The sequence below is a fragment of the Garra rufa genome, chromosome 6 (genome assembly GCF_049309525.1).
Source record: "Garra rufa chromosome 6, GarRuf1.0, whole genome shotgun sequence".
Lineage (NCBI taxonomy): Eukaryota > Metazoa > Chordata > Actinopteri > Cypriniformes > Cyprinidae > Garra > Garra rufa.
This window is the reverse complement of record NC_133366.1, coordinates 15,730,770-15,754,223: the sequence shown is the minus strand read 5'-3', so window position 1 is coordinate 15,754,223 and position 23,454 is coordinate 15,730,770. Positions and strand designations below refer to the sequence as shown.

The 23,454-nt window shown below is 45.2% G+C and overlaps 1 protein-coding gene across 1 annotated transcript; it reads right to left on the bottom strand.

Moving 5' to 3' along the window:
- Positions 1-2,389: 2,389 nt before the first annotated feature.
- LOC141336845 (uncharacterized) lies at positions 2,390-21,701 on the bottom strand. Its single transcript, XM_073842574.1, has 12 exons — positions 21,656-21,701; positions 21,102-21,418; positions 19,896-19,982; positions 18,815-18,893; positions 18,162-18,247; positions 17,784-17,828; positions 17,183-17,273; positions 10,943-11,329; positions 10,604-10,750; positions 9,086-9,277; positions 7,905-8,017; positions 2,390-2,461 (listed from the first exon to the last, which is right to left on the bottom strand). The coding sequence occupies exons 1-12, from the start codon at positions 21,699-21,701 to the stop codon at positions 2,390-2,392; spliced, it is 1,662 nt and encodes a 553-aa protein (XP_073698675.1).
- Between the last annotated feature and the right edge of the window lie 1,753 nt (positions 21,702-23,454).

Here is a 23,454-nt window from a genome sequence, read left to right as displayed (position 1 = left end):
GTCAGAAGGGTGTTTGTGGTAGCTACATGTGTTGTTTCATCAGTAGTTGCTGAGGTGTCAGACGCACTTGTTTTTGTTGTTTCATCAGTTGTTGCTGGGGCCATAGTTGAGGATGTTAGAAAAATAGTTGTCGAGGCCAAAGTTGCTGTTGCATCAGTAGTTACTGTAGTGTCAGGCATACTTGTTGTTGCTGCATTACTTGTTGTTGACATTGGTACCACAGTGGAGGATGATGAAAAAGAGGATGTGGTAGCTAAAGTTGTTGTTGCATCCTTAGCTGTTGTGGTGTCAGGGATAGTTGTGGTTGATGCATCAGTCATTGGTGTTGTAGTTGAGGATGTTGGAGGGGCGGTTGTGGAAGCCAAAGTTGTTGTTTCTTCAGTAGTTGCCTTGGTGTCAGGCATACTTGTTGTTACTGCACCAGCTGTCATTGAAGTTGGTGCCACAGTGGAGGACGTTGGAGGGGTGGTTGTGGAAGCCAAAGTTGTTGTTGCATCACCAGCTGTTGTGGTGTCAGAGATAGTTGCGGTTGATACATCTGTCATTGTTGTTGCAGTTGAGGATGGTGAAGGGGTGGTTGTGGAAGCCAAAGTTTTTGTTGTTGTTGCATCAGTAGTTGTTGTAGAGTCAGACATACTTGTTGTTGCTCCATTAGTTGTCGTTGATGCCACAGTAGAGGCTGTTGGAGGTGTGGTTGTGGAAGCCAAAGTTGTTGTTGCATCCCCAGCTGTTGTAGTGTCAGGTATAGTTGTGGTTGATGCATCAGTCATTGTTGTTGTAGTTGTGGATGTTGGAGGGATGGTTGTGGAAGCCAAAATTGTTGTTTCTTCAGTAGTTGCTGTGGTGTCAGGTATAGTTGTGGTTGATGCATCAGTCATTGGTGTTGCCGTTGAGGCTGTTAGAGATGTGGTTGTGGAAGCCAAAGTTGTTGTTTCTTCAGTAGTTGCTGTGGTGTCAGGCATACTTGTTGCTGCATTAGTCGTAGTTGGTGCCACAGTGGAGGCTGTTGAAGGTGTGGTTGTGGAAGCCAAAGTTGTTCTTGCATCCCCAGCTGTTGTGGTGTCAGGCATACTTGTGCTTGCTGCATCAGTTGTTGACATCAGAAGGGTGGTTGTTGTAGCTACATTTGTTGTTTCATCAGTAGTTGCTGTGTTGTCAGACACACTTGTTGTTGTTGCTTCATCAGTTGTTGGTGCCAAAGTTGAAGATGTTGGGATGATAGTTGTTGAAGCCAAAGTTGTTGTTGCATCCCCAGCTGTTGTGGTGTCAGGTATAGTTGCGGTTAATGCATCAGTCATTGTTGTTGTAGTTGTGGATGTTGGAGGGATGGTTGTGGAAGCCAAAGTTTTTGTTTCTTCAGTAGTTGCTGTGGTGTCAGGCATAGTTGTGGTTGATGCATCAGTCATGGGTGTTGCCGTTGAGGCTGTTGGAGGTGTGGTTGTGGAAGCCAAAGTTGTTGTTTCTTCAGTAGTTGCTGTGGTGTCAGGCATACTTGTTGCTGCATTAGTTGTAGTTGGTGCCACAGTGGATGCTGTTGTTGAATGTGTGGTTGTGGAAGCCAAAGTTGTTGTTGCATCCCCAGCTGTTGTGGTGTCAGGCATAGTTGTGTTTGCTGCATCAGATGTTGACGTCAGAAGGGTGGTTGTTGTAGCTACATTTGTTGTTTCATCAGTAGTTGCTGTGGTGTCAGACACACTTCTTGTTGTTGCTTCATCAGTTGTTGGTGCCAAAGTTGAAGATGTTGGGATGATAGTTGTTGAAGCCAAAGTTGTTGTTGCATCACCAGCTGTTGTGGTGTCAGATATAGTTGTGGTTGCAGCATCAGCTGTCGTTGATGTCAGAAGGGTGGTTGTGGCAGCTACATGTGTTGTTTCATCAGTAGTTGCTGAGGTGTCAGACACATCTGTTGTTGTCATTTCATCAGTTGTTGCTGGTGCCATAGTTGAGGATGTTAGAAAAATAGTTGTCGAAGCCAAAGTTGTTGTTGCATCAATAGTTACTGTAGTGTCAGGCATACTTGTTGTTGGTGCATTAGTTGTTGTTGACATTGGTACCACAGTGGAGGATGGTGAAAAGGAGGATGTGGTAGCTAAAGTTGTTGTTGCATCCCCAGCTGTTGTTGTGTCAGGGATAGTTGTGGTTGCTGCATCAGTTGTTGACGTTAGAAGGGGGGTTGTTGTAGCTACATTTGTTGTTTCATCAGTAGTTGCTGTGGTGTCAGACACACTTCTTGTTGTCGCTTCATCAGTTGTTGGTGCCACAGTTGAAGATGTTGGGATGATAGTTGTCAAAGCCAAAGTTGTTGTTGCATCACCAGCTGTTGTGGTGTCAGATATAGTTGTGGTTGCAGCATCAGCTGTCGTTGATGTCAGAAGGGTGTTTGTGGTAGCTACATGTGTTGTTTCATCAGTAGTTGCTGAGGTGTCAGACGCACTTGTTTTTGTTGTTTCATCAGTTGTTGCTGGTGACATAGTTGAGGATGTTAGAAAAATAGTTGGTGTTGCTTCATTGCTTGAAGATGTTGGGATGGTAGTTGTCGAAGCCAAAGTTGTTGTTGCATCACCAGCTGTTGTGGTGTCAGGGATAGTTGTGGTTGATGCATCAGTCATTGGTGTTGTAGTTGAGGATGTTGGAGGGGCGGTTGTGGAAGCCAAAGTTGTTGTTGCATCACCATCTGTTGTGTTGTCAGAGATAGTTGCGGTTGATACATCTGTCATTGTTGTTGCAGTTGAGGATGGTGAAGGGGTGGTTGTGGAAGCCAAAGTTTTTGTTGTTGTTGCATCAGTAGTTGTTGTAGAGTCAGACATACTTGTTGTTGCTCCATTAGTTGTCGTTGATGCCACAGTAGAGGCTGTTGGAGGTGTGGTTGTGGAAGCCAAATTTGTTGTTGCATCCCCAGCTGTTGTAGTGTCAGGTATAGTTGTGGTTGATGCATCAGTCATTGTTGTTGTAGTTGTGGATGTTGGAGGGATGGTTGTGGAAGCCAAAATTGTTGTTTCTTCAGTAGTTGCTGTGGTGTCAGGTATAGTTGTGGTTGATGCATCAGTCATTGGTGTTGCCGTTGAGGCTGTTAGAGATGTGGTTGTGGAAGCCAAAGTTGTTGTTTCTTCAGTAGTTGCTGTGGTGTCAGGCATACTTGTTGCTGCATTAGTCGTAGTTGGTGCCACAGTGGAGGCTGTTGAATGTGTGGTTGTGGAAGCCAAAGTTGTTCTTGCATCCCCAGCTGTTGTGGTGTCAGGCATACTTGTGCTTGCTGCATCAGTTGTTGACATCAGAAGGGTGGTTGTTGTAGCTACATTTGTTGTTTCATCAGTAGTTGCTGTGTTGTCAGACACACTTGTTGTTGTTGCTTCATCAGTTGTTGGTGCCAAAGTTGAAGATGTTGGGATGATAGTTGTTGAAGCCAAAATTGTTGTTGCATCCCCAGCTGTTGTGGTGTCAGATATAGTTGTGGTTGCAGCATCAGCTGTCGTTGATGTCAGAAGGGTGGTTGTGGCAGCTACATGTGTTGTTTCATCAGTAGTTGCTGAGGTGTCAGACACACCTGTTGTTGTCATTTCATCAGTTGTTGCTGGTGCCATAGTTGAGGATGTTAGAAAAATAGTTGTCGAAGCCAAAGTTGTTGTTGCATCAATAGTTACTGTAGTGTCAGGCATACTTGTTGTTGGTGCATTAGTTGTTGTTGACATTGGTACCACAGTGGAGGATGTTGCTCCATCAGTTGTCGCTGATGTCACAGTAGAGGCTGTTGGAGATGTGGTTGTGGAAGCCAAAGTTGTTGTTGCATCCCCAGCAGTTGTGGTGTCAGGTATAGTTGTGGTTGATGCATCAGTCATTGGTGTTGCCGTTGAGGCTGTCGGAGATGTGTTTGTGGAAGCCAAAGTTGTTGTTTCTTCAGTAGTTGCTGTGGTGTCAGGCATACTTGTTGCTGCATTAGTTGTAGTTGGTGCCACAGTGGAGGCTGTTGAATGTGTGGTTGTGGAAGCCAAAGTTGTTGTTGCATCCCTAGCAGTTGTGGTGTCAGGCATAGTTGTGCTTGCTGCATCAGATGTTGACATCAGAAGGGTGGTTGTTGTAGCTACATTTGTTGTTTCATCAGTAGTTGCTGTGGTGTCAGACACACTTGTTGTTGTTGCTTCATCAGTTGTTGGTGCCAAAGTTGAAGATGTTGGGATGATAGTTGTTGAAGCCAAAGTTGTTGTTGCATCACCAGCTGTTGTGGTGTCAGGGATAGTTGTGGTTGATGCATCAGTCATTGGTGTTGTAGTTGAGGATGTTGGATGGGCGGTTGTGGAAACCAAAGTTGTTGTTGCATCCCCAACAGTTGTGGTGTCAGGTATAGTTGTGGTTGATGCATCAGTCATTGTTGTTATAGTTGTCGATGCTGGAGGGATGGTTGTGGAAGCCAAAGTTGTTGTTTCTTCAGTAGTTGCTGTGGTGTCAGGTATAGTTGTGGTTGCAGCATCAGCTGTCGTTGATGTCAGAAGGGTGGTTGTGGTAGCTACATGTGTTGTTTCATCAGTAGTTGCTGAGGTGTCAGACACACTTGTTGTTGTTTCATCAGTTGTTGTTGGTGCCAAAGTTGAAGATGTTGGGATGATAGTTGTTGAAGCCAAAGTTGTTGTTGCATCCCCAGCTGTTGTGGTGTCAGGTATAGTTGTGGTTAATGCATCAGTCATTGTTGTTGTAGTTGTGGATGTTGGAGGGATGGTTGTGGAAGCCAAAGTTGTTGTTTCTTCAGTAGTTGCTGTGGTGTCAGGCATACTTGTTGCTGCATTAGTTGTAGTTGGTGCCACAGTGGAGGCTGTTGAATGTGTGGTTGTGGAAGCCAAAGTTGTTGTTGCATCCCCAGCAGTTGTGGTGTCAGGCATAGTTGTGCTTGCTGCATAAGATGTTGATGTCAGAAGGGTGGTTGTTGTAGCTACATTTGTTGTTTCATCAGTAGTTGCTGTGGTGTCAGACACACTTGTTGTTGTTGCTTCATCAGTTGTTGGTGCCAAAGTTGAAGATGTTGGGATGATAGTTGTTGAAGCCAAAGTTGTTGTTGCATCACCAGCTGTTGTGGTGTCAGATATAGTTGTGGTTGCAGCATCAGCTGTCGTTGATGTCAGAAGGGTGGTTGTGGTAGCTACATGTGTTGTTTCATCAGTAGTTGCTGAGGTGTCAGACACACTTGTTGTTGTTGTTTCATCAGTTGTTGTTGGTGCCAAAGTTGAAGATGTTGGGATGATAGTTGTTGAAGCCAAAGTTGTTGTTGCATCCCCAGCTGTTGTGGTGTCAGGTATAGTTGTGGTTAATGCATCAGTCATTGTTGTTGTAGTTGTGGATGTTGGAGGGATGGTTGTGGAAGCCAAAGTTTTTGTTTCTTCAGTAGTTGCTGTGTTGTCAGGCATAGTTGTGGTTGATGCATCAGTCATTGGTGTTGCCATTGAGGCTGTTGGAGATGTGGTTGTGGAAGCCAAAGTTGTTGTTTCTTCAGTAGTTGCTGTGGTGTCAGACACACTTGTTGTTGTTGCTTCATCAGTTGTTGGTGCCAAAGTTGAAGATGTTGGGATGATAGTTGTTGAAGCCAAAGTTGTTGTTGCATCACCAGCTGTTGTGGTGTCAGACATAGTTGTGCTTGCTGCATCAGATGTTGACATCAGAAGGGTGGTTGTTGTAGCTACATTTGTTGTTTCATCAGTAGTTGCTGTGGTGTCAGACGCACTTGTTGTTGTTGCTTCATCAGTTGTTGGTGCCAAAGTTGAAGATGTTGGGATGATAGTTGTTGAAGCCAAAGTTGTTGTTGCATCACCAGCTGTTGTGGTGTCAGGGATAGTTGTGGTTGATGCATCAGTCATTGTTGTTATAGTTGTGGATGTTGGAGGGATGGTTGTGGAAGCCAAAGTTGTTGTTTCTTCAGTAGTTGCTGTGGTGTCAGGTATAGTTGTGGTTGATGCATCAGTCATTGGTGTTGCCGTTGAGGCTGTCGGAGATGTGTTTGTGGAAGCCAAAGTTGTTGTTTCTTCAGTAGTTGCTGTGGTGTCAGGCATACTTGTTGCTGCATTAGTTGTAGTTGGTGCCACAGTGGAGGCTGTTGAATGTGTGGTTGTGGAAGCCAAAGTTGTTGTTGCATCCCGAGCAGTTGTGGTGTCAGGCATAGTTGTGCTTGCTGCATCAGATGTTGACGTCAGAAGGGTGGTTGTTGTAGCTACATATGTTGTTTCATCAGTAGCTGCTGTGGTGTCAGACACACTTGTTGTTGTTGCTTCATCAGTTGTTTGTGCCAAAGTTGAAGATGTTGGGATGATAGTTGTTGAAGCCAAAGTTGTTGTTGCATCACCAGCTGTTGTGGTGTCAGATATAGTTGTGGTTGCAGCATCAGCTATCGTTGATGTCAAAAGGGTGGTTGTGGTAGCTACATGTGTTGTTTCATCAGTAGTTGCTGAGGTGTCAGACACACTTGTTGTTGTTTCATCAGTTGTTGCTGGTGCCATAGTTGAGGATGTTAGAAAAATAGTTGTCGAAGCCAAAGTTGTTGTTGCATCAATAGTTACTGTAGTGTCAGGCATACTTGTTGTTGCTGCATTAGTTGTTGTTGACATTGGTACCACAGTGGAGGATGATGAAAAAGAGGATGTGGTAGCTAAAGTTGTTGTTGCATCCCCAGCTGTTGTTGTGTCAGGGATAGTTGTGGTTGCTGCATCAGTTGTTGATGTTAGAAGGGTGGTTGTTGTAGCTACATTTGTTGTTTCATCAGTAGTTGTTGTGGTGTCAGACACACTTGTTGTTGCTTCATCAGTTGTTGGTTCCACAGTTGAAGATGTTGGGATGATAGTTGTCGAAGCCAAAGTTGTTGTTGCATCACCAGCTGTTGTGGTGTCAGGGATAGTTGTGGTTGATGCATCAGTCATTGGTGTTGTAGTTGAGGATGTTGGAGGGGCGGTTGTGGAAGCCAAAGTTGTTGTTGCATCACCAGCTGTTGTGGTGTCAGAGATAGTTGCGGTTGATACATCTGTCATTGTTGTTGCAGTTGAGGATGGTGAAGGGGTGGTTGTGGAAGCCAAAGTTTTTGTTGTTGTTGCATCAGTAGTTGTTGTAGAGTCAGACATACTTGTTGTTGCTCCATCAGTTGTCGTTGATGCCACAGTAGAGGCTGTTGGAGATGTGGTTGTGGAAGCCAAAGTTGTTGTTGCATCCCTAGCTGTTGTGGTGTCAGGTATAGTTGTGGTTGATGCATCAGTCATTGTTGTTGTAGTTGTGGATGTTGGAGGGATGGTTGTGGAAGCCAAAGTTGTTGTTTCTTCAGTAGTTACTGTGGTGTCAGGTATAGTTGTGGTTGATGCATCAGTCATTGGTGTTGCCGTTGAGGCTGTCGGAGATGTGTTTGTGGAAGCCAAAGTTGTTGTTTCTTCAGTAGTTGCTGTGGTGTCAGGCATACTTGTTGCTGCATTAGTTGTAGTTGGTGCCACAGCGGAGGCTGTTGAATGTGTGGTTGTGGAAGCCAAAGTTGTTGTTGCATCCCCAGCAGTTGTGGTGTCAGGCATAGTTGTGCTTGCTGCATCAGATGTTGACGTCAGAAGGGTGGTTGTTGTAGCTACATTTGTTGTTTCATCAGTAGTTGCTGTGGTGTCAGACACACTTGTTGTTGTTGCTTCATCAGTTGTTGGTGCCAAAGTTGAAGATGTTGGGATGATAGTTGTTGAAGCCAAAGTTGTTGTTGCATCACCAGCTGTTGTGGTGTCAGGCATACTTGTTGCTGCATTAGTTGTAGTGGGTGCCACAGTGGAGGCTGTTGGAGGTGTGGTTGTGGAAGCCAAAGTTGTTGTTGCATCCCCAGCTGTTGTGGTGTCAGGTATAGTTGTGGTTGATGCATCAGTCATTGTTGTTGTAGTTGTGGATGTTGGAGGGATGGTTGTGGAAACCGAAGTTGTTGTTTCTTCAGTAGTTGCTGTGGTGTCAAGTATAGTTGTGGTTGATGCATCAGTCATTGGTGTTGTCGTTGAGGCTGTCGGAGATGTGGTTGTGGAAGCCAAAGTTGTTGTTTCTTCAGTAGTTCCTGTGGTGTCAGGCATACTTGTTGCTGCATTAGTTGTAGTTGGTGCCACAGCGGAGGCTGTTGAATGTGTGGTTGTGGAAGCCAAAGTTGTTGTTGCATCCCCAGCAGTTGTGGTGTCAGGCATAGTTGTGCTTGCTGCACCAGATGTTGACGTCAGAAGGGTGGTTGTTGTAGCTACATTTGTTGTTTCATCAGTAGTTGCTGTGGTGTCAGACACACTTGTTGTTGCTTCATCAGTTGTTGGTTCCACAGTTGAAGATGTTGGGATGATAGTTGTCGAAGCCAAAGTTGTCGTTGCATCACCAGCTGTTGTGGTGTCAGGGATAGTTGTGGTTGATGCATCAGTCATTGGTGTTGTAGTTGAGGATGTTGGAGGGGCGGTTGTTGAAGCCAAAGTTGTTGTTGCATCACCAGCTGTTGTGGTGTCAGGGATAGTTGTGGTTGATGCATCAGTCATTGGTGTTGTAGTTGAGGATGTTGGATGGGCGGTTGTGGAAGCCAAAGTTGTTGTTGCATCCCCAGCAGTTGTGGTGTCAGGTATAGTTGTGGTTGATGCATCAGTCATTGTTGTTATAGTTGTGGATGTTGGAGGGATGGTTGTGGAAGCCAAAGTTGTTGTTTCTTCAGTAGTTCCTGTGGTGTCAGGTATGGTTGTGGTTGATGCATCAGTCATTGGTGTTGCCGTTGAGGCTGTCGGAGATGTGTTTGTGGAAGCCAAAGTTGTTGTTTCTTCAGTAGTTGCTGTGGTGTCAGGCATACTTGTTGCTGCATTAGTTGTAGTTGGTGCCACAGTGGAGGCTGTTGAATGTGTGGTTGTGGAAGCCAAAGTTGTTGTTGCATCCCCAGCAGTTGTGGTGTCAGGCATAGTTGTGCTTGCTGCATCAGATGTTGACGTCAGAAGGGTGGTTGTTGTAGCTACATTTGTTGTTTCATCAGTAGCTGCTGTGGTGTCAGACACACTTGTTGTTGTTGCTTCATCAGTTGTTTGTGCCAAAGTTGAAGATGTTGGGATGATAGTTGTTGAAGCCAAAGTTGTTGTTGCATCACCAGCTGTTGTGGTGTCAGATATAGTTGTGGTTGCAGCATCAGCTGTCGTTGATGTCAAAAGGGTGGTTGTGGTAGCTACATGTGTTGTTTCATCAGTAGTTGCTGAGGTGTCAGACACACTTGTTGTTGTTTCATCAGTTGTTGCTGGTGCCATAGTTGAGGATGTTAGAAAAATAGTTGTCGAAGCCAAAGTTGTTGTTGCATCAATAGTTACTGTAGTGTCAGGCATACTTGTTGTTGCTGCATTAGTTGTTGTTGACATTGGTACCACAGTGGAGGATGATGAAAAAGAGGATGTGGTAGCTAAAGTTGTTGTTGCATCCCCAGCTGTTGTTGTGTCAGGGATAGTTGTGGTTGCTGCATCAGTTGTTGATGTTAGAAGGGTGGTTGTTGTAGCTACATTTGTTGTTTCATCAGTAGTTGTTGTGGTGTCAGACACACTTGTTGTTGCTTCATCAGTTGTTGGTTCCACAGTTGAAGATGTTGGGATGATAGTTGTCGAAGCCAAAGTTGTTGTTGCATCACCAGCTGTTGTGGTGTCAGGGATAGTTGTGGTTGATGCATCAGTCATTGGTGTTGTAGTTGAGGATGTTGGAGGGGCGGTTGTGGAAGCCAAAGTTGTTGTTGCATCACCAGCTGTTGTGGTGTCAGAGATAGTTGCGGTTGATACATCTGTCATTGTTGTTGCAGTTGAGGATGGTGAAGGGGTGGTTGTGGAAGCCAAAGTTTTTGTTGTTGTTGCATCAGTAGTTGTTGTAGAGTCAGACATACTTGTTGTTGCTCCATCAGTTGTCGTTGATGCCACAGTAGAGGCTGTTGGAGATGTGGTTGTGGAAGCCAAAGTTGTTGTTGCATCCCTAGCTGTTGTGGTGTCAGGTATAGTTGTGGTTGATGCATCAGTCATTGTTGTTGTAGTTGTGGATGTTGGAGGGATGGTTGTGGAAGCCAAAGTTGTTGTTTCTTCAGTAGTTACTGTGGTGTCAGGTATAGTTGTGGTTGATGCATCAGTCATTGGTGTTGCCGTTGAGGCTGTCGGAGATGTGTTTGTGGAAGCCAAAGTTGTTGTTTCTTCAGTAGTTGCTGTGGTGTCAGGCATACTTGTTGCTGCATTAGTTGTAGTTGGTGCCACAGCGGAGGCTGTTGAATGTGTGGTTTTGGAAGCCAAAGTTGTTGTTGCATCCCCAGCAGTTGTGGTGTCAGGCATAGTTGTGCTTGCTGCATCAGATGTTGACGTCAGAAGGGTGGTTGTTGTAGCTACATTTGTTGTTTCATCAGTAGTTGCTGTGGTGTCAGACACACTTGTTGTTGTTGCTTCATCAGTTGTTGGTGCCAAAGTTGAAGATGTTGGGATGATAGTTGTTGAAGCCAAAGTTGTTGTTGCATCACCAGCTGTTGTGGTGTCAGGCATACTTGTTGCTGCATTAGTTGTAGTTGGTGCCACAGTGGAGGCTGTTGGAGGTGTGGTTGTGGAAGCCAAAGTTGTTGTTGCATCCCCAGCTGTTGTGGTGTCAGGTATAGTTGTGGTTGATGCATCAGTCATTGTTGTTGTAGTTGTGGATGTTGGAGGGATGGTTGTGGAAACCGAAGTTGTTGTTTCTTCAGTAGTTGCTGTGGTGTCAAGTATAGTTGTGGTTGATGCATCAGTCATTGGTGTTGTCATTGAGGCTGTCGGAGATGTGGTTGTGGAAGCCAAAGTTGTTGTTTCTTCAGTAGTTGCTGTGGTGTCAGGCATACTTGTTGCTGCATTAGTTGTAGTTGGTGCCACAGCGGAGGCTGTTGAATGTGTGGTTGTGGAAGCCAAAGTTGTTGTTGCATCCCCAGCAGTTGTGGTGTCAGGCATAGTTGTGCTTGCTGCACCAGATGTTGACGTCAGAAGGGTGGTTGTTGTAGCTACATTTGTTGTTTCATCAGTAGTTGCTGTGGTGTCAGACACACTTGTTGTTGTTGCTTCATCAGTTGTTGGTGCCAAAGTTGAAGATGTTGGGATGATAGTTGTTGAAGCCAAAGTTGTTGTTGCATAACCAGCTGTTGTGGTGTCAGGGATAGTTGTGGTTGATGCATCAGTCATTGGTGTTGTAGTTGAGGATATCGGAGGGGCGGTTGTGGAAGCCAAAGTTGTTGTTGCATCCCCAGCAGTTGTGGTGTCAGGTATAGTTGTGGTTGATGCATCAGTCATTGTTGTTATAGTTGTGGATGTTGGAGGGATGGTTGTGGAAGCCAAAGTTGTTGTTTCTTCAGTAGTTGCTGTGGTGTCAGGTATAGTTGTGGTTGATGCATCAGTCATTGGTGTTGCCGTTGAGGCTGTCGGAGATGTGTTTGTGGAAGCCAAAGTTGTTGTTTCTTCAGTAGTTGCTGTGGTGTCAGGCATACTTGTTGCTGCATTAGTTGTAGTTGGTGCCACAGTGGAGGCTGTTGAATGTGTGGTTGTGGAAGCCAAAGTTGTTGTTGCATCCCCAGCAGTTGTGGTGTCAGGCATAGTTGTGCTTGCTGCATCAGATGTTGACATCAGAAGGGTGGTTGTTGTAGCTACATTTGTTGTTTCATCAGTAGTTGCTGTGGTGTCAGACGTACTTGTTGTTGTTGCTTCATCAGTTGTTGGTGCCAAAGTTGAAGATGTTGGGATGATAGTTGTTGAAGCCAAAGTTGTTGTTGCATCACCAGCTGTTGTGGTGTCAGATATAGTTGTGGTTGCAGCATCAGCTGTCGTTGATGTCAAAAGGGTGGTTGTGGTAGCTACATGTGTTGTTTCATCAGTAGTTGCTGAGGTGTCAGACACACTTGTTGTTGTTTCATCAGTTGTTGCTGGTGCCATAGTTGAGGATGTTAGAAAAATAGTTGTCGAAGCCAAAGTAGTTGTTGCATCAATAGTTAGTGTAGTGTCAGGCATACTTGTTGTTGCTGCATTAGTTGTTGTTGACATTGGTACCACAGTGGAGGAGGATGAAAAAGAGGATGTGGTAGCTAAAGTTGTTGTTGCATCCCCAGCTGTTGTTGTGTCAGGGATAGTTGTGGTTGCTGCATCAGTTGTTGATGTTAGAAGGGTGGTTGTTGTAGCTACATTTGTTGTTTCATCAGTAGTTATTGTGGTTTCAGACACACTTGTTGTTGCTTCATCAGTTGTTGGTTCCACAGTTGAAGATGTTGGGATGATAGTTGTCGAAGCCAAAGTTGTTGTTGCATCACCAGCTGTTGTGGTGTCAGGGATAGTTGTGGTTGATGCATCAGTCATTGGTGTTGTAGTTGAGGATGTTGGATGTGCGGTTGTGGAAGCCAAAGTTGTTGTTGCATCACCAGCTGTTCTGGTGTCAGAGATAGTTGCGGTTGATACATCTGTCATTGTTGTTGCAGTTGAGGATGGTGAAGGGGTGGTTGTGGAAGCCAAAGTTTTTGTTGTTGTTGCATCAGTAGTTGTTGTAGAGTCAGACATACTTGTTGTTGCTCCATCAGTTGTCGTTGATGCCACAGTAGAGGCTGTTGGAGATGTGGTTTTGGAAGCCAAAGTTGTTGTTGCATCCACAGCTGTTGTGGTGTCAGGTATAGTTGTGGTTGATGCATCAGTCATTGTTGTTGTAGTTGTGGATGTTGGAGGGATGGTTGTGGAAGCCAAAGTTGTTGTTTCTTCAGTAGTTACTGTGGTGTCAGGTATAGTTGTGGTTGATGCATCAGTCATTGGTGTTGCCGTTGAGGCTGTCGGAGATGTGTTTGTGGAAGCCAAAGTTGTTGTTTCTTCAGTAGTTGCTGTGGTGTCAGGCATACTTGTTGCTGCATTAGTTGTAGTTGGTGCCACAGCGGAGGCTGTTGAATGTGTGGTTGTGGAAGCCAAAGTTGTTGTTGCATCCCCAGCAGTTGTGGTGTCAGGCATAGTTGTGCTTGCTGCATCAGATGTTGACGTCAGAAGGGTGGTTGTTGTAGCTACATTTGTTGCTTCATCAGTAGTTGCTGTGGTGTCAGACACACTTGTTGTTGTTGCTTCATCAGTTGTTGGTGCCAAAGTTGAAGATGTTGGGATGATAGTTGTTGAAGCCAAAGTTGTTGTTGCATAACCAGCTGTTGTGGTGTCAGGGATAGTTGTGGTTGATGCATCAGTCATTGGTGTTGTAGTTGAGGATGTCGGAGGGGCGGTTGTGGAAGCCAAAGTTGTTGTTGCATCCCCAGCAGTTGTGGTGTCAGGCATAGTTGTGCTTGCTGCATCAGATGTTGACGTCAGAAGGGTGGTTGTTGTAGCTACATTTGTTGTTTCATCAGTAGTTGCTGTGGTGTCAGACACACTTGTTGTTGTTGCTTCATCAATTGTTGGTGCCAAAGTTGAAGATGTTGGGATGATAGTTGTTGAAGCCAAAGTTGTTGTTGCATCACCAGCTGTTGTGGTGTCAGGCATACTTGTTGCTGCATTAGTTGTAGTTGGTGCCACAGTGGAGGCTGTTGGAGGTGTGGTTGTGGAAGCCAAAGTTGTTGTTGCATCCCCAGCTGTTGTGGTGTCAGGTATAGTTGTGGTTGATGCATCAGTCATTGTTGTTGTAGTTGTGGATGTTGGAGGGATGGTTGTGGAAGCCAAAGTTATTGTTTCTTCAGTAGTTGCTGTGGTGTCAGGTATAGTTGTGGTTGATGCATCAGTCATTGGTGTTGCCGTTGAGGCTGTCGGAGATGTGGTTGTGGAAGCCAAAGTTGTTGTTTCTTCAGTAGTTGCTGTGGTGTCAGGCATACTTGTTGTTGCTGCATTAGTTGTTGTTGACATTGGTACCACAGTGGAGGATGATGAAAAAGAGGATGTGGTAGCTAAAGTTGTTGTTGCATCCCCAGCTGTTGTTGTGTCAGGGATAGTTGTGGTTGCTGCATCAGTTGTTGATGTTAGAAGGGTGGTTGTTGTAGCTACATTTGTTGTTTCATCAGTAGTTGTTGTGGTGTCAGACACACTTGTTGTTGCTTCATCAGTTGTTGGTTCCACAGTTGAAGATGTTGGGATGATAGTTGTCGAAGCCAAAGTTGTTGTTGCATCACCAGCTGTTGTGGTGTTAGGGATAGTTGTGGTTGATGCATCAGTCATTGGTGTTGTAGTTGAGGATGTTGGAGGGGCGGTTGTGGAAGCCAAAGTTGTTGTTGCATCACCAGTTGTTGTGGTGTCAGAGATAGTTGCGGTTGATACATCTGTCATTGTTGTTGCAGTTGAGGATGGTGAAGGGGTGGTTGTGGAAGCCAACGTTTTTGTTGTTGTTGCATCAGTAGTTGTTGTAGAGTCAGACATACTTGTTGTTGCTCCATCAGTTGTCGTTGATGCCACAGTAGAGGCTGTTGGAGATGTGGTTGTGGAAGCCAAAGTTGTTGTTGCATCACCAGCTGTTGTGGTGTCAGGGATAGTTGTGGTTGATGCATCAGTCATTGGTGTTGTAGTTGAGGATGTTGGATGGGCGGTTGTGGAAGCCAAAGTTGTTGTTGCATCCCCAGCAGTTGTGGTGTCAGGTATAGTTGTGGTTGATGCATCAGTCATTGTTGTTATAGTTGTGGATGTTGGAGGGATGGTTGTGGAAGCCAAAGTTGTTGTTTCTTCAGTAGTTGCTGTGGTGTCAGTTATAGTTGTGGTTGATGCATCAGTCATTGGTGTTGCCGTTGAGGCTGTCGGAGATGTGTTTGTGGAAGCCAAAGTTGTTGTTTCTTCAGTAGTTGCTGTGGTGTCAGGCATACTTGTTGCTGCATTAGTTGTAGTTGGTGCCACAGTGGAGGCTGTTGAATGTGTGGTTGTGGAAGCCAAAGTTGTTGTTGCATCCCCAGCAGTTGTGGTGTCAGGCATAGTTGTGCTTGCTGCATCAGATGTTGACGTCAGAAGGGTGGTTGTTGTAGCTACATTTGTTGTTTCATCAGTAGCTGCTGTGGTGTCAGACACACTTGTTGTTGTTGCTTCATCAGTTGTTTGTGCCAAAGTTGAAGATGTTGGGATGATAGTTGTTGAAGCCAAAGTTGTTGTTGCATCACCAGCTGTTGTGGTGTCAGATATAGTTGTGGTTGCAGCATCAGCTGTCGTTGATGTCAAAAGGGTGGTTGTGGTAGCTACATGTGTTGTTTCATCAGTAGTTGCTGAGGTGTCAGACACACTTGTTGTTGTTTCATCAGTTGTTGCTGGTGCCATAGTTGAGGATGTTAGAAAAATAGTTGTCGAAGCCAAAGTTGTTGTTGCATCAATAGTTACTGTAGTGTCAGGCATACTTGTTGTTGCTGCATTAGTTGTTGTTGACATTGGTACCACAGTGGAGGATGATGAAAAAGAGGATGTGGTAGCTAAAGTTGTTGTTGCATCCCCAGCTGTTGTTGTGTCAGGGATAGTTGTGGTTGCTGCATCAGTTGTTGATGTTAGAAGGGTGGTTGTTGTAGCTACATTTGTTGTTTCATCAGTAGTTGTTGTGGTGTCAGACACACTTGTTGTTGCTTCATCAGTTGTTGGTTCCACAGTTGAAGATGTTGGGATGATAGTTGTCGAAGCCAAAGTTGTTGTTGCATCACCAGCTGTTGTGGTGTCAGGGATAGTTGTGGTTGATGCATCAGTCATTGGTGTTGTAGTTGAGGATGTTGGAGGGGCGGTTGTGGAAGCCAAAGTTGTTGTTGCATCACCAGCTGTTGTGGTGTCAGAGATAGTTGCGGTTGATACATCTGTCATTGTTGTTGCAGTTGAGGATGGTGAAGGGGTGGTTGTGGAAGCCAAAGTTTTTGTTGTTGTTGCATCAGTAGTTGTTGTAGAGTCAGACATACTTGTTGTTGCTCCATCAGTTGTCGTTGATGCCACAGTAGAGGCTGTTGGAGATGTGGTTGTGGAAGCCAAAGTTGTTGTTGCATCCCTAGCTGTTGTGGTGTCAGGTATAGTTGTGGTTGATGCATCAGTCATTGTTGTTGTAGTTGTGGATGTTGGAGGGATGGTTGTGGAAGCCAAAGTTGTTGTTTCTTCAGTAGTTACTGTGGTGTCAGGTATAGTTGTGGTTGATGCATCAGTCATTGGTGTTGCCGTTGAGGCTGTCGGAGATGTGTTTGTGGAAGCCAAAGTTGTTGTTTCTTCAGTAGTTGCTGTGGTGTCAGGCATACTTGTTGCTGCATTAGTTGTAGTTGGTGCCACAGCGGAGGCTGTTGAATGTGTGGTTGTGGAAGCCAAAGTTGTTGTTGCATCCCTAGCAGTTGTGGTGTCAGGCATAGTTGTGCTTGCTGCATCAGATGTTGACGTCAGAAGGGTGGTTGTTGTAGCTACATTTGTTGTTTCATCAGTAGTTGCTGTGGTGTCAGACACACTTGTTGTTGTTGCTTCATCAGTTGTTGGTGCCAAAGTTGAAGATGTTGGGATGATAGTTGTTGAAGCCAAAGTTGTTGTTGCATCACCAGCTGTTGTGGTGTCAGGCATACTTGTTGCTGCATTAGTTGTAGTTGGTGCCACAGTGGAGGCTGTTGGAGGTGTGGTTGTGGAAGCCAAAGTTGTTGTTGCATCCCCAGCTGTTGTGGTGTCAGGTATAGTTGTGGTTGATGCATCAGTCATTGTTGTTGTAGTTGTGGATGTTGGAGGGATGGTTGTGGAAACCGAAGTTGTTGTTTCTTCAGTAGTTGCTGTGGTGTCAAGTATAGTTGTGGTTGATGCATCAGTCATTGGTGTTGTCGTTGAGGCTGTCGGAGATGTGGTTGTGGAAGCCAAAGTTGTTGTTTCTTCAGTAGTTGCTGTGGTGTCAGGCATACTTGTTGCTGCATTAGTTGTAGTTGGTGCCACAGCGGAGGCTGTTGAATGTGTGGTTGTGGAAGCCAAAGTTGTTGTTGCATCCCCAGCAGTTGTGGTGTCAGGCATAGTTGTGCTTGCTGCACCAGATGTTGACGTCAGAAGGGTGGTTGTTGTAGATACATTTGTTGTTTCATCAGTAGTTGCTGTGGTGTCAGACACACTTGTTGTTGTTGCTTCATCAGTTGTTGGTTCCACAGTTGAAGATGTTGGGATGATAGTTGTCGAAGCCAAAGTTGTTGTTGCATCACCAGCTGTTGTGGTGTTAGGGATAGTTGTGGTTGATGCATCAGTCATTGGTGTTGTAGTTGAGGATGTTGGAGGGGCGGTTGTGGAAGCCAAAGTTGTTGTTGCATCACCAGTTGTTGTGGTGTCAGAGATAGTTGCGGTTGATACATCTGTCATTGTTGTTGCAGTTGAGGATGGTGAAGGGGTGGTTGTGGAAGCCAAAGTTTTTGTTGTTGTTGCATCAGTAGTTGTTGTAGAGTCAGACATACTTGTTGTTGCTCCATCAGTTGTCGTTGATGCCAGAGTAGAGGCTGTTGGAGATGTGGTTGTGGAAGCCAAAGTTGTTGTTGCATCACCAGCTGTTGTGGTGTCAGGGATAGTTGTGGTTGATGCATCAGTCATTGGTGTTGTAGTTGAGGATGTTGGATGGGCGGTTGTGGAAGCCAAAGTTGTTGTTGCATCCCCAGCAGTTGTGGTGTCAGGTATAGTTGTGGTTGATGCATCAGTCATTGTTGTTATAGTTGTGGATGTTGGAGGGATGGTTGTGGAAGCCAAAGTTGTTGTTTCTTCAGTAGTTGCTGTGGTGTCAGTTATAGTTGTGGTTGATGCATCAGTCATTGGTGTTGCCGTTGAGGCTGTCGGAGATGTGTTTGTGGAAGCCAAAGTTGTTGTTTCTTCAGTAGTTGCTGTGGTGTCAGGCATACTTGTTGCTGCATTAGTTGTAGTTGGTGCCACAGTGGAGGCTGTTGAATGTGTGGTTGTGGAAGCCAAAGTTGTTGTTGCATCCCCAGCAGTTGTGGTGTCAGGCATAGTTGTGCTTGCTGCATCAGATGTTGACGTCAGAAGGGTGGTTGTTGTAGCTACATTTGTTGTTTCATCAGTAGCTGCTGTGGTGTCAGACACACTTGTTGTTGTTGCTTCATCAGTTGTTTGTGCCAAAGTTGAAGATGTTGGGATGATAGTTGTTGAAGCCAAAGTTGTTGTTGCATCACCAGCTGTTGTGGTGTCAGATATAGTTGTGGTTGCAGCATCAGCTGTCGTTGATGTCAAAAGGGTGGTTGTGGTAGCTACATGTGTTGTTTCATCAGTAGTTGCTGAGGTGTCAGACACACTTGTTGTTGTTTCATCAGTTGTTGCTGGTGCCATAGTTGAGGATGTTAGAAAAATAGTTGTCGAAGCCAAAGTTGTTGTTGCATCAATAGTTACTGTAGTGTCAGGCATACTTGTTGTTGCTGCATTAGTTGTTGTTGACATTGGTACCACAGTGGAGGATGATGAAAAAGAGGATGTGGTAGCTAAAGTTGTTGTTGCATCCCCAGCTGTTGTTGTGTCAGGGATAGTTGTGGTTGCTGCATCAGTTGTTGATGTTAGAAGGGTGGTTGTTGTAGCTACATTTGTTGTTTCATCAGTAGTTGTTGTGGTGTCAGACACACTTGTTGTTGCTTCATCAGTTGTTGGTTCCACAGTTGAAGATGTTGGGATGATAGTTGTCGAAGCCAAAGTTGTTGTTGCATCACCAGCTGTTGTGGTGTCAGGGATAGTTGTGGTTGATGCATCAGTCATTGGTGTTGTAGTTGAGGATGTTGGAGGGGCGGTTGTGGAAGCCAAAGTTGTTGTTGCATCACCAGCTGTTGTGGTGTCAGAGATAGTTGCGGTTGATACATCTGTCATTGTTGTTGCAGTTGAGGATGGTGAAGGGGTGGTTGTGGAAGCCAAAGTTTTTGTTGTTGTTGCATCAGTAGTTGTTGTAGAGTCAGACATACTTGTTGTTGCTCCATCAGTTGTCGTTGATGCCACAGTAGAGGCTGTTGGAGATGTGGTTGTGGAAGCCAAAGTTGTTGTTGCATCCCTAGCTGTTGTGGTGTCAGGTATAGTTGTGGTTGATGCATCAGTCATTGTTGTTGTAGTTGTGGATTTTGGAGGGATGGTTGTGGAAGCCAAAGTTGTTGTTTCTTCAGTAGTTACTGTGGTGTCAGGTATAGTTGTGGTTGATGCATCAGTCATTGGTGTTGCCGTTGAGGCTGTCGGAGATGTGTTTGTGGAAGCCAAAGTTGTTGTTTCTTCAGTAGTTGCTGTGGTGTCAGGCATACTTGTTGCTGCATTAGTTGTAGTTGGTGCCACAGCGGAGGCTGTTGAATGTGTGGTTGTGGAAGCCAAAGTTGTTGTTGCATCCCCAGCAGTTGTGGTGTCAGGCATAGTTGTGCTTGCTGCATCAGATGTTGACGTCAGAAGGGTGGTTGTTGTAGCTACATTTGTTGTTTCATCAGTAGTTGCTGTGGTGTCAGACACACTTGTTGTTGTTGCTTCATCAGTTGTTGGTGCCAAAGTTGAAGATGTTGGGATGATAGTTGTTGAAGCCAAAGTTGTTGTTGCATCACCAGCTGTTGTGGTGTCAGGCATACTTGTTGCTGCATTAGTTGTAGTTGGTGCCACAGTGGAGGCTGTTGGAGGTGTGGTTGTGGAAGCCAAAGTTGTTGTTGCATCCCCAGCTGTTGTGGTGTCAGGTATAGTTGTGGTTGATGCATCAGTCATTGTTGTTGTAGTTGTGGATGTTGGAGGGATGGTTGTGGAAACCGAAGTTGTTGTTTCTTCAGTAGTTGCTGTGGTGTCAAGTATAGTTGTGGTTGATGCATCAGTCATTGGTGTTGTCGTTGAGGCTGTCGGAGATGTGGTTGTGGAAGCCAAAGTTGTTGTTTCTTCAGTAGTTGCTGTGGTGTCAGGCATACTTGTTGCTGCATTAGTTGTAGTTGGTGCCACAGCGGAGGCTGTTGAATGTGTGGTTGTGGAAGCCAAAGTTGTTGTTGCATCCCCAGCAGTTGTGGTGTCAGGCATAGTTGTGCTTGCTGCACCAGATGTTGACGTCAGAAGGGTGGTTGTTGTAGATACATTTGTTGTTTCATCAGTAGTTGCTGTGGTGTCAGACACACTTGTTGTTGCTTCATCAGTTGTTGGTTCCACAGTTGAAGATGTTGGGATGATAGTTGTCGAAGCCAAAGTTGTTGTTGCATCACCAGCTGTTGTGGTGTCAGGGATAGTTGTGGTTGATGCATCAGTCATTGGTGTTGTAGTTGAGGATGTTGGAGGGGCGGTTGTTGAAGCCAAAGTTGTTGTTGCATCCCCAGCAGTTGTGGTGTCAGGTATAGTTGTGGTTGATGCATCAGTCATTGTTGTTATAGTTGTGGATGTTGGAGGGATGGTTGTGGAAGCCAAAGTTGTTGTTTCTTCAGTAGTTGCTGTGGTGTCAGGTATAGTTGTGGTTGATGCATCAGTCATTGGTGTTGCCGTTGAGGCTGTCGGAGATGTGTTTGTGGAAGCCAAAGTTGTTGTTTCTTCAGTAGTTGCTGTGGTGTCAGGCATACTTGTTGCTGCATTAGTTGTAGTTGGTGCCACAGTGGAGGCTGTTGAATGTGTGGTTGTGGAAGCCAAAGTTGTTGTTGCATCCCCAGCAGTTGTGGTGTCAGGCATAGTTGTGCTTGCTGCATCAGATGTTGACATCAGAAGGGTGGTTGTTGTAGCTACATTTGTTGTTTCATCAGTAGTTGCTGTGGTGTCAGACACACTTGTTGTTGCTTCATCAGTTGTTGGTTCCACAGTTGAAGATGTTGGGATGATAGTTGTCGAAGCCAAAGTTGTTGTTGCATCACCAGCTGTTGTGGTGTCAGGGATAGTTGTGGTTGATGCATCAGTCATTGTTGTTATAGTTGTGGATGTTGGAGGGATGGTTGTGGAAGCCAAAGTTGTTGTTTCTTCAGTAGTTGCTGTGGTGTCAGGTATAGTTGTGGTTGATGCATCAGTCATTGGTGTTGCCGTTGAGGCTGTCGGAGATGTGTTTGTGGAAGCCAAAGTTGTTGTTTCTTCAGTAGTTGCTGTGGTGTCAGACGCACTTGTTGTTGTTGCTTCATCAGTTGTTGGTGCCAAAGTTGAAGATGTTGGGATGATAGTTGTTGAAGCCAAAGTTGTTGTTGCATCACCAGCTGTTGTGGTGTCAGATATAGTTGTGGTTGCAGCATCAGCTGTCGTTGATGTCAAAAGGGTGGTTGTGGTAGCTACATGTGTTGTTTCATCAGTAGTTGCTGAGGTGTCAGACACACTTGTTGTTGTTTCATCAGTTGTTGCTGGTGCCATAGTTGAGGATGTTAGAAAAATAGTTGTCGAAGCCAAAGTAGTTGTTGCATCAATAGTTACTGTAGTGTCAGGCATACTTGTTGTTGCTGCATTAGTTGTTGTTGACATTGGTACCACAGTGGAGGAGGATGAAAAAGAGGATGTGGTAGCTAAAGTTGTTGTTGCATCCCCAGCTGTTGTTGTGTCAGGGATAGTTGTGGTTGCTGCATCAGTTGTTGATGTTAGAAGGGTGGTTGTTGTAGCTACATTTGTTGTTTCATCAGTAGTTATTGTGGTGTCAGACACACTTGTTGTTGCTTCATCAGTTGTTGGTTCCACAGTTGAAGATGTTGGGATGATAGTTGTCGATGCCAAAGTTGTTGTTGCATCACTAGCTGTTGTGGTGTCAGGGATAGTTGTGGTTGATGCATCAGTCATTGGTGTTGTAGTTGAGGATGTTGGATGTGCGGTTGTGGAAGCCAAAGTTGTTGTTGCATCACCAGCTGTTGTGGTGTCAGAGATAGTTGCGGTTGATACATCTGTCATTGTTGTTGCAGTTGAGGATGGTGAAGGGGTGGTTGTGGAAGCCAAAGTTTTTGTTGTTGTTGCATCAGTAGTTGTTGTAGAGTCAGACATACTTGTTGTTGCTCCATCAGTTGTCGTTGATGCCACAGTAGAGGCTGTTGGAGATGTGGTTGTGGAAGCCAAAGTTGTTGTTGCATCCCCAGCTGTTGTGGTGTCAGGTATAGTTGTGGTTGATGCATCAGTCATTGTTGTTGTAGTTGTGGATGTTGGAGCGATGGTTGTGGAAGCCAAAGTTGTTGTTTCTTCAGTAGTTACTGTGGTGTCAGGTATAGTTGTGGTTGATGCATCAGTCATTGGTGTTGCCGTTGAGGCTGTCGGAGATGTGTTTGTGGAAGCCAAAGTTGTTGTTTCTTCAGTAGTTGCTGTGGTGTCAGGCATACTTGTTGCTGCATTAGTTGTAGTTGGTGCCACAGCGGAGGCTGTTGAATGTGTGGTTGTGGAAGCCAAAGTTGTTGTTGCATCCCCAGCAGTTGTGGTGTCAGGCATAGTTGTGCTTGCTGCATCAGATGTTGACGTCAGAAGGGTGGTTGTTGTAGCTACATTTGTTGCTTCATCAGTAGTTGCTGTGGTGTCAGACACACTTGTTGTTGTTGCTTCATCAGTTGTTGGTGCCAAAGTTGAAGATGTTGGGATGATAGTTGTTGAAGCCAAAGTTGTTGTTGCATGACCAGCTGTTGTGGTGTCAAGGATAGTTGTGGTTGATGCATCAGTCATTGGTGTTGTAGTTGAGGATGTCGGAGGGGCGGTTGTGGAAGCCAAAGTTGTTGTTGCATCCCCAGCAGTTGTGGTGTCAGGCATAGTTGTGCTTGCTGCATCAGATGTTGACGTCAGAAGGGTGGTTGTTGTAGCTACATTTGTTGTTTCATCAGTAGTTGCTGTGGTGTCAGACACACTTGTTGTTGTTGCTTCATCAATTGTTGGTGCCAAAGTTGAAGATGTTGGGATGATAGTTGTTGAAGCCAAAGTTGTTGTTGCATCACCAGCTGTTGTGGTGTCAGGCATACTTGTTGCTGCATTAGTTGTAGTTGGTGCCACAGTGGAGGCTGTTGGAGGTGTGGTTGTGGAAGCCAAAGTTGTTGTTGCATCCCCAGCTGTTGTGGTGTCAGGTATAGTTGTGGTTGATGCATCAGTCATTGTTGTTGTAGTTGTGGATGTTGGAGGGATGGTTGTGGAAGCCAAAGTTATTGTTTCTTCAGTAGTTGCTGTGGTGTCAGGTATAGTTGTGGTTGATGCATCAGTCATTGGTGTTGCCGTTGAGGCTGTCGGAGATGTGGTTGTGGAAGCCAAAGTTGTTGTTTCTTCAGTAGTTGCTGTGGTGTCAGGCATACTTGTTGTTGCTGCATTAGTTGTTGTTGACATTGGTACCACAGTGGAGGATGATGAAAAAGAGGATGTGGTAGCTAAAGTTGTTGTTGCATCCCCAGCTGTTGTTGTGTCAGGGATAGTTGTGGTTGCTGCATCAGTTGTTGATGTTAGAAGGGTGGTTGTTGTAGCTACATTTGTTGTTTCATCAGTAGTTGTTGTGGTGTCAGACACACTTGTTGTTGCTTCATCAGTTGTTGGTTCCACAGTTGAAGATGTTGGGATGATAGTTGTCGAAGCCAAAGTTGTTGTTGCATCACCAGCTGTTGTGGTGTTAGGGATAGTTGTGGTTGATGCATCAGTCATTGGTGTTGTAGTTGAGGATGTTGGAGGGGCGGTTGTGGAAGCCAAA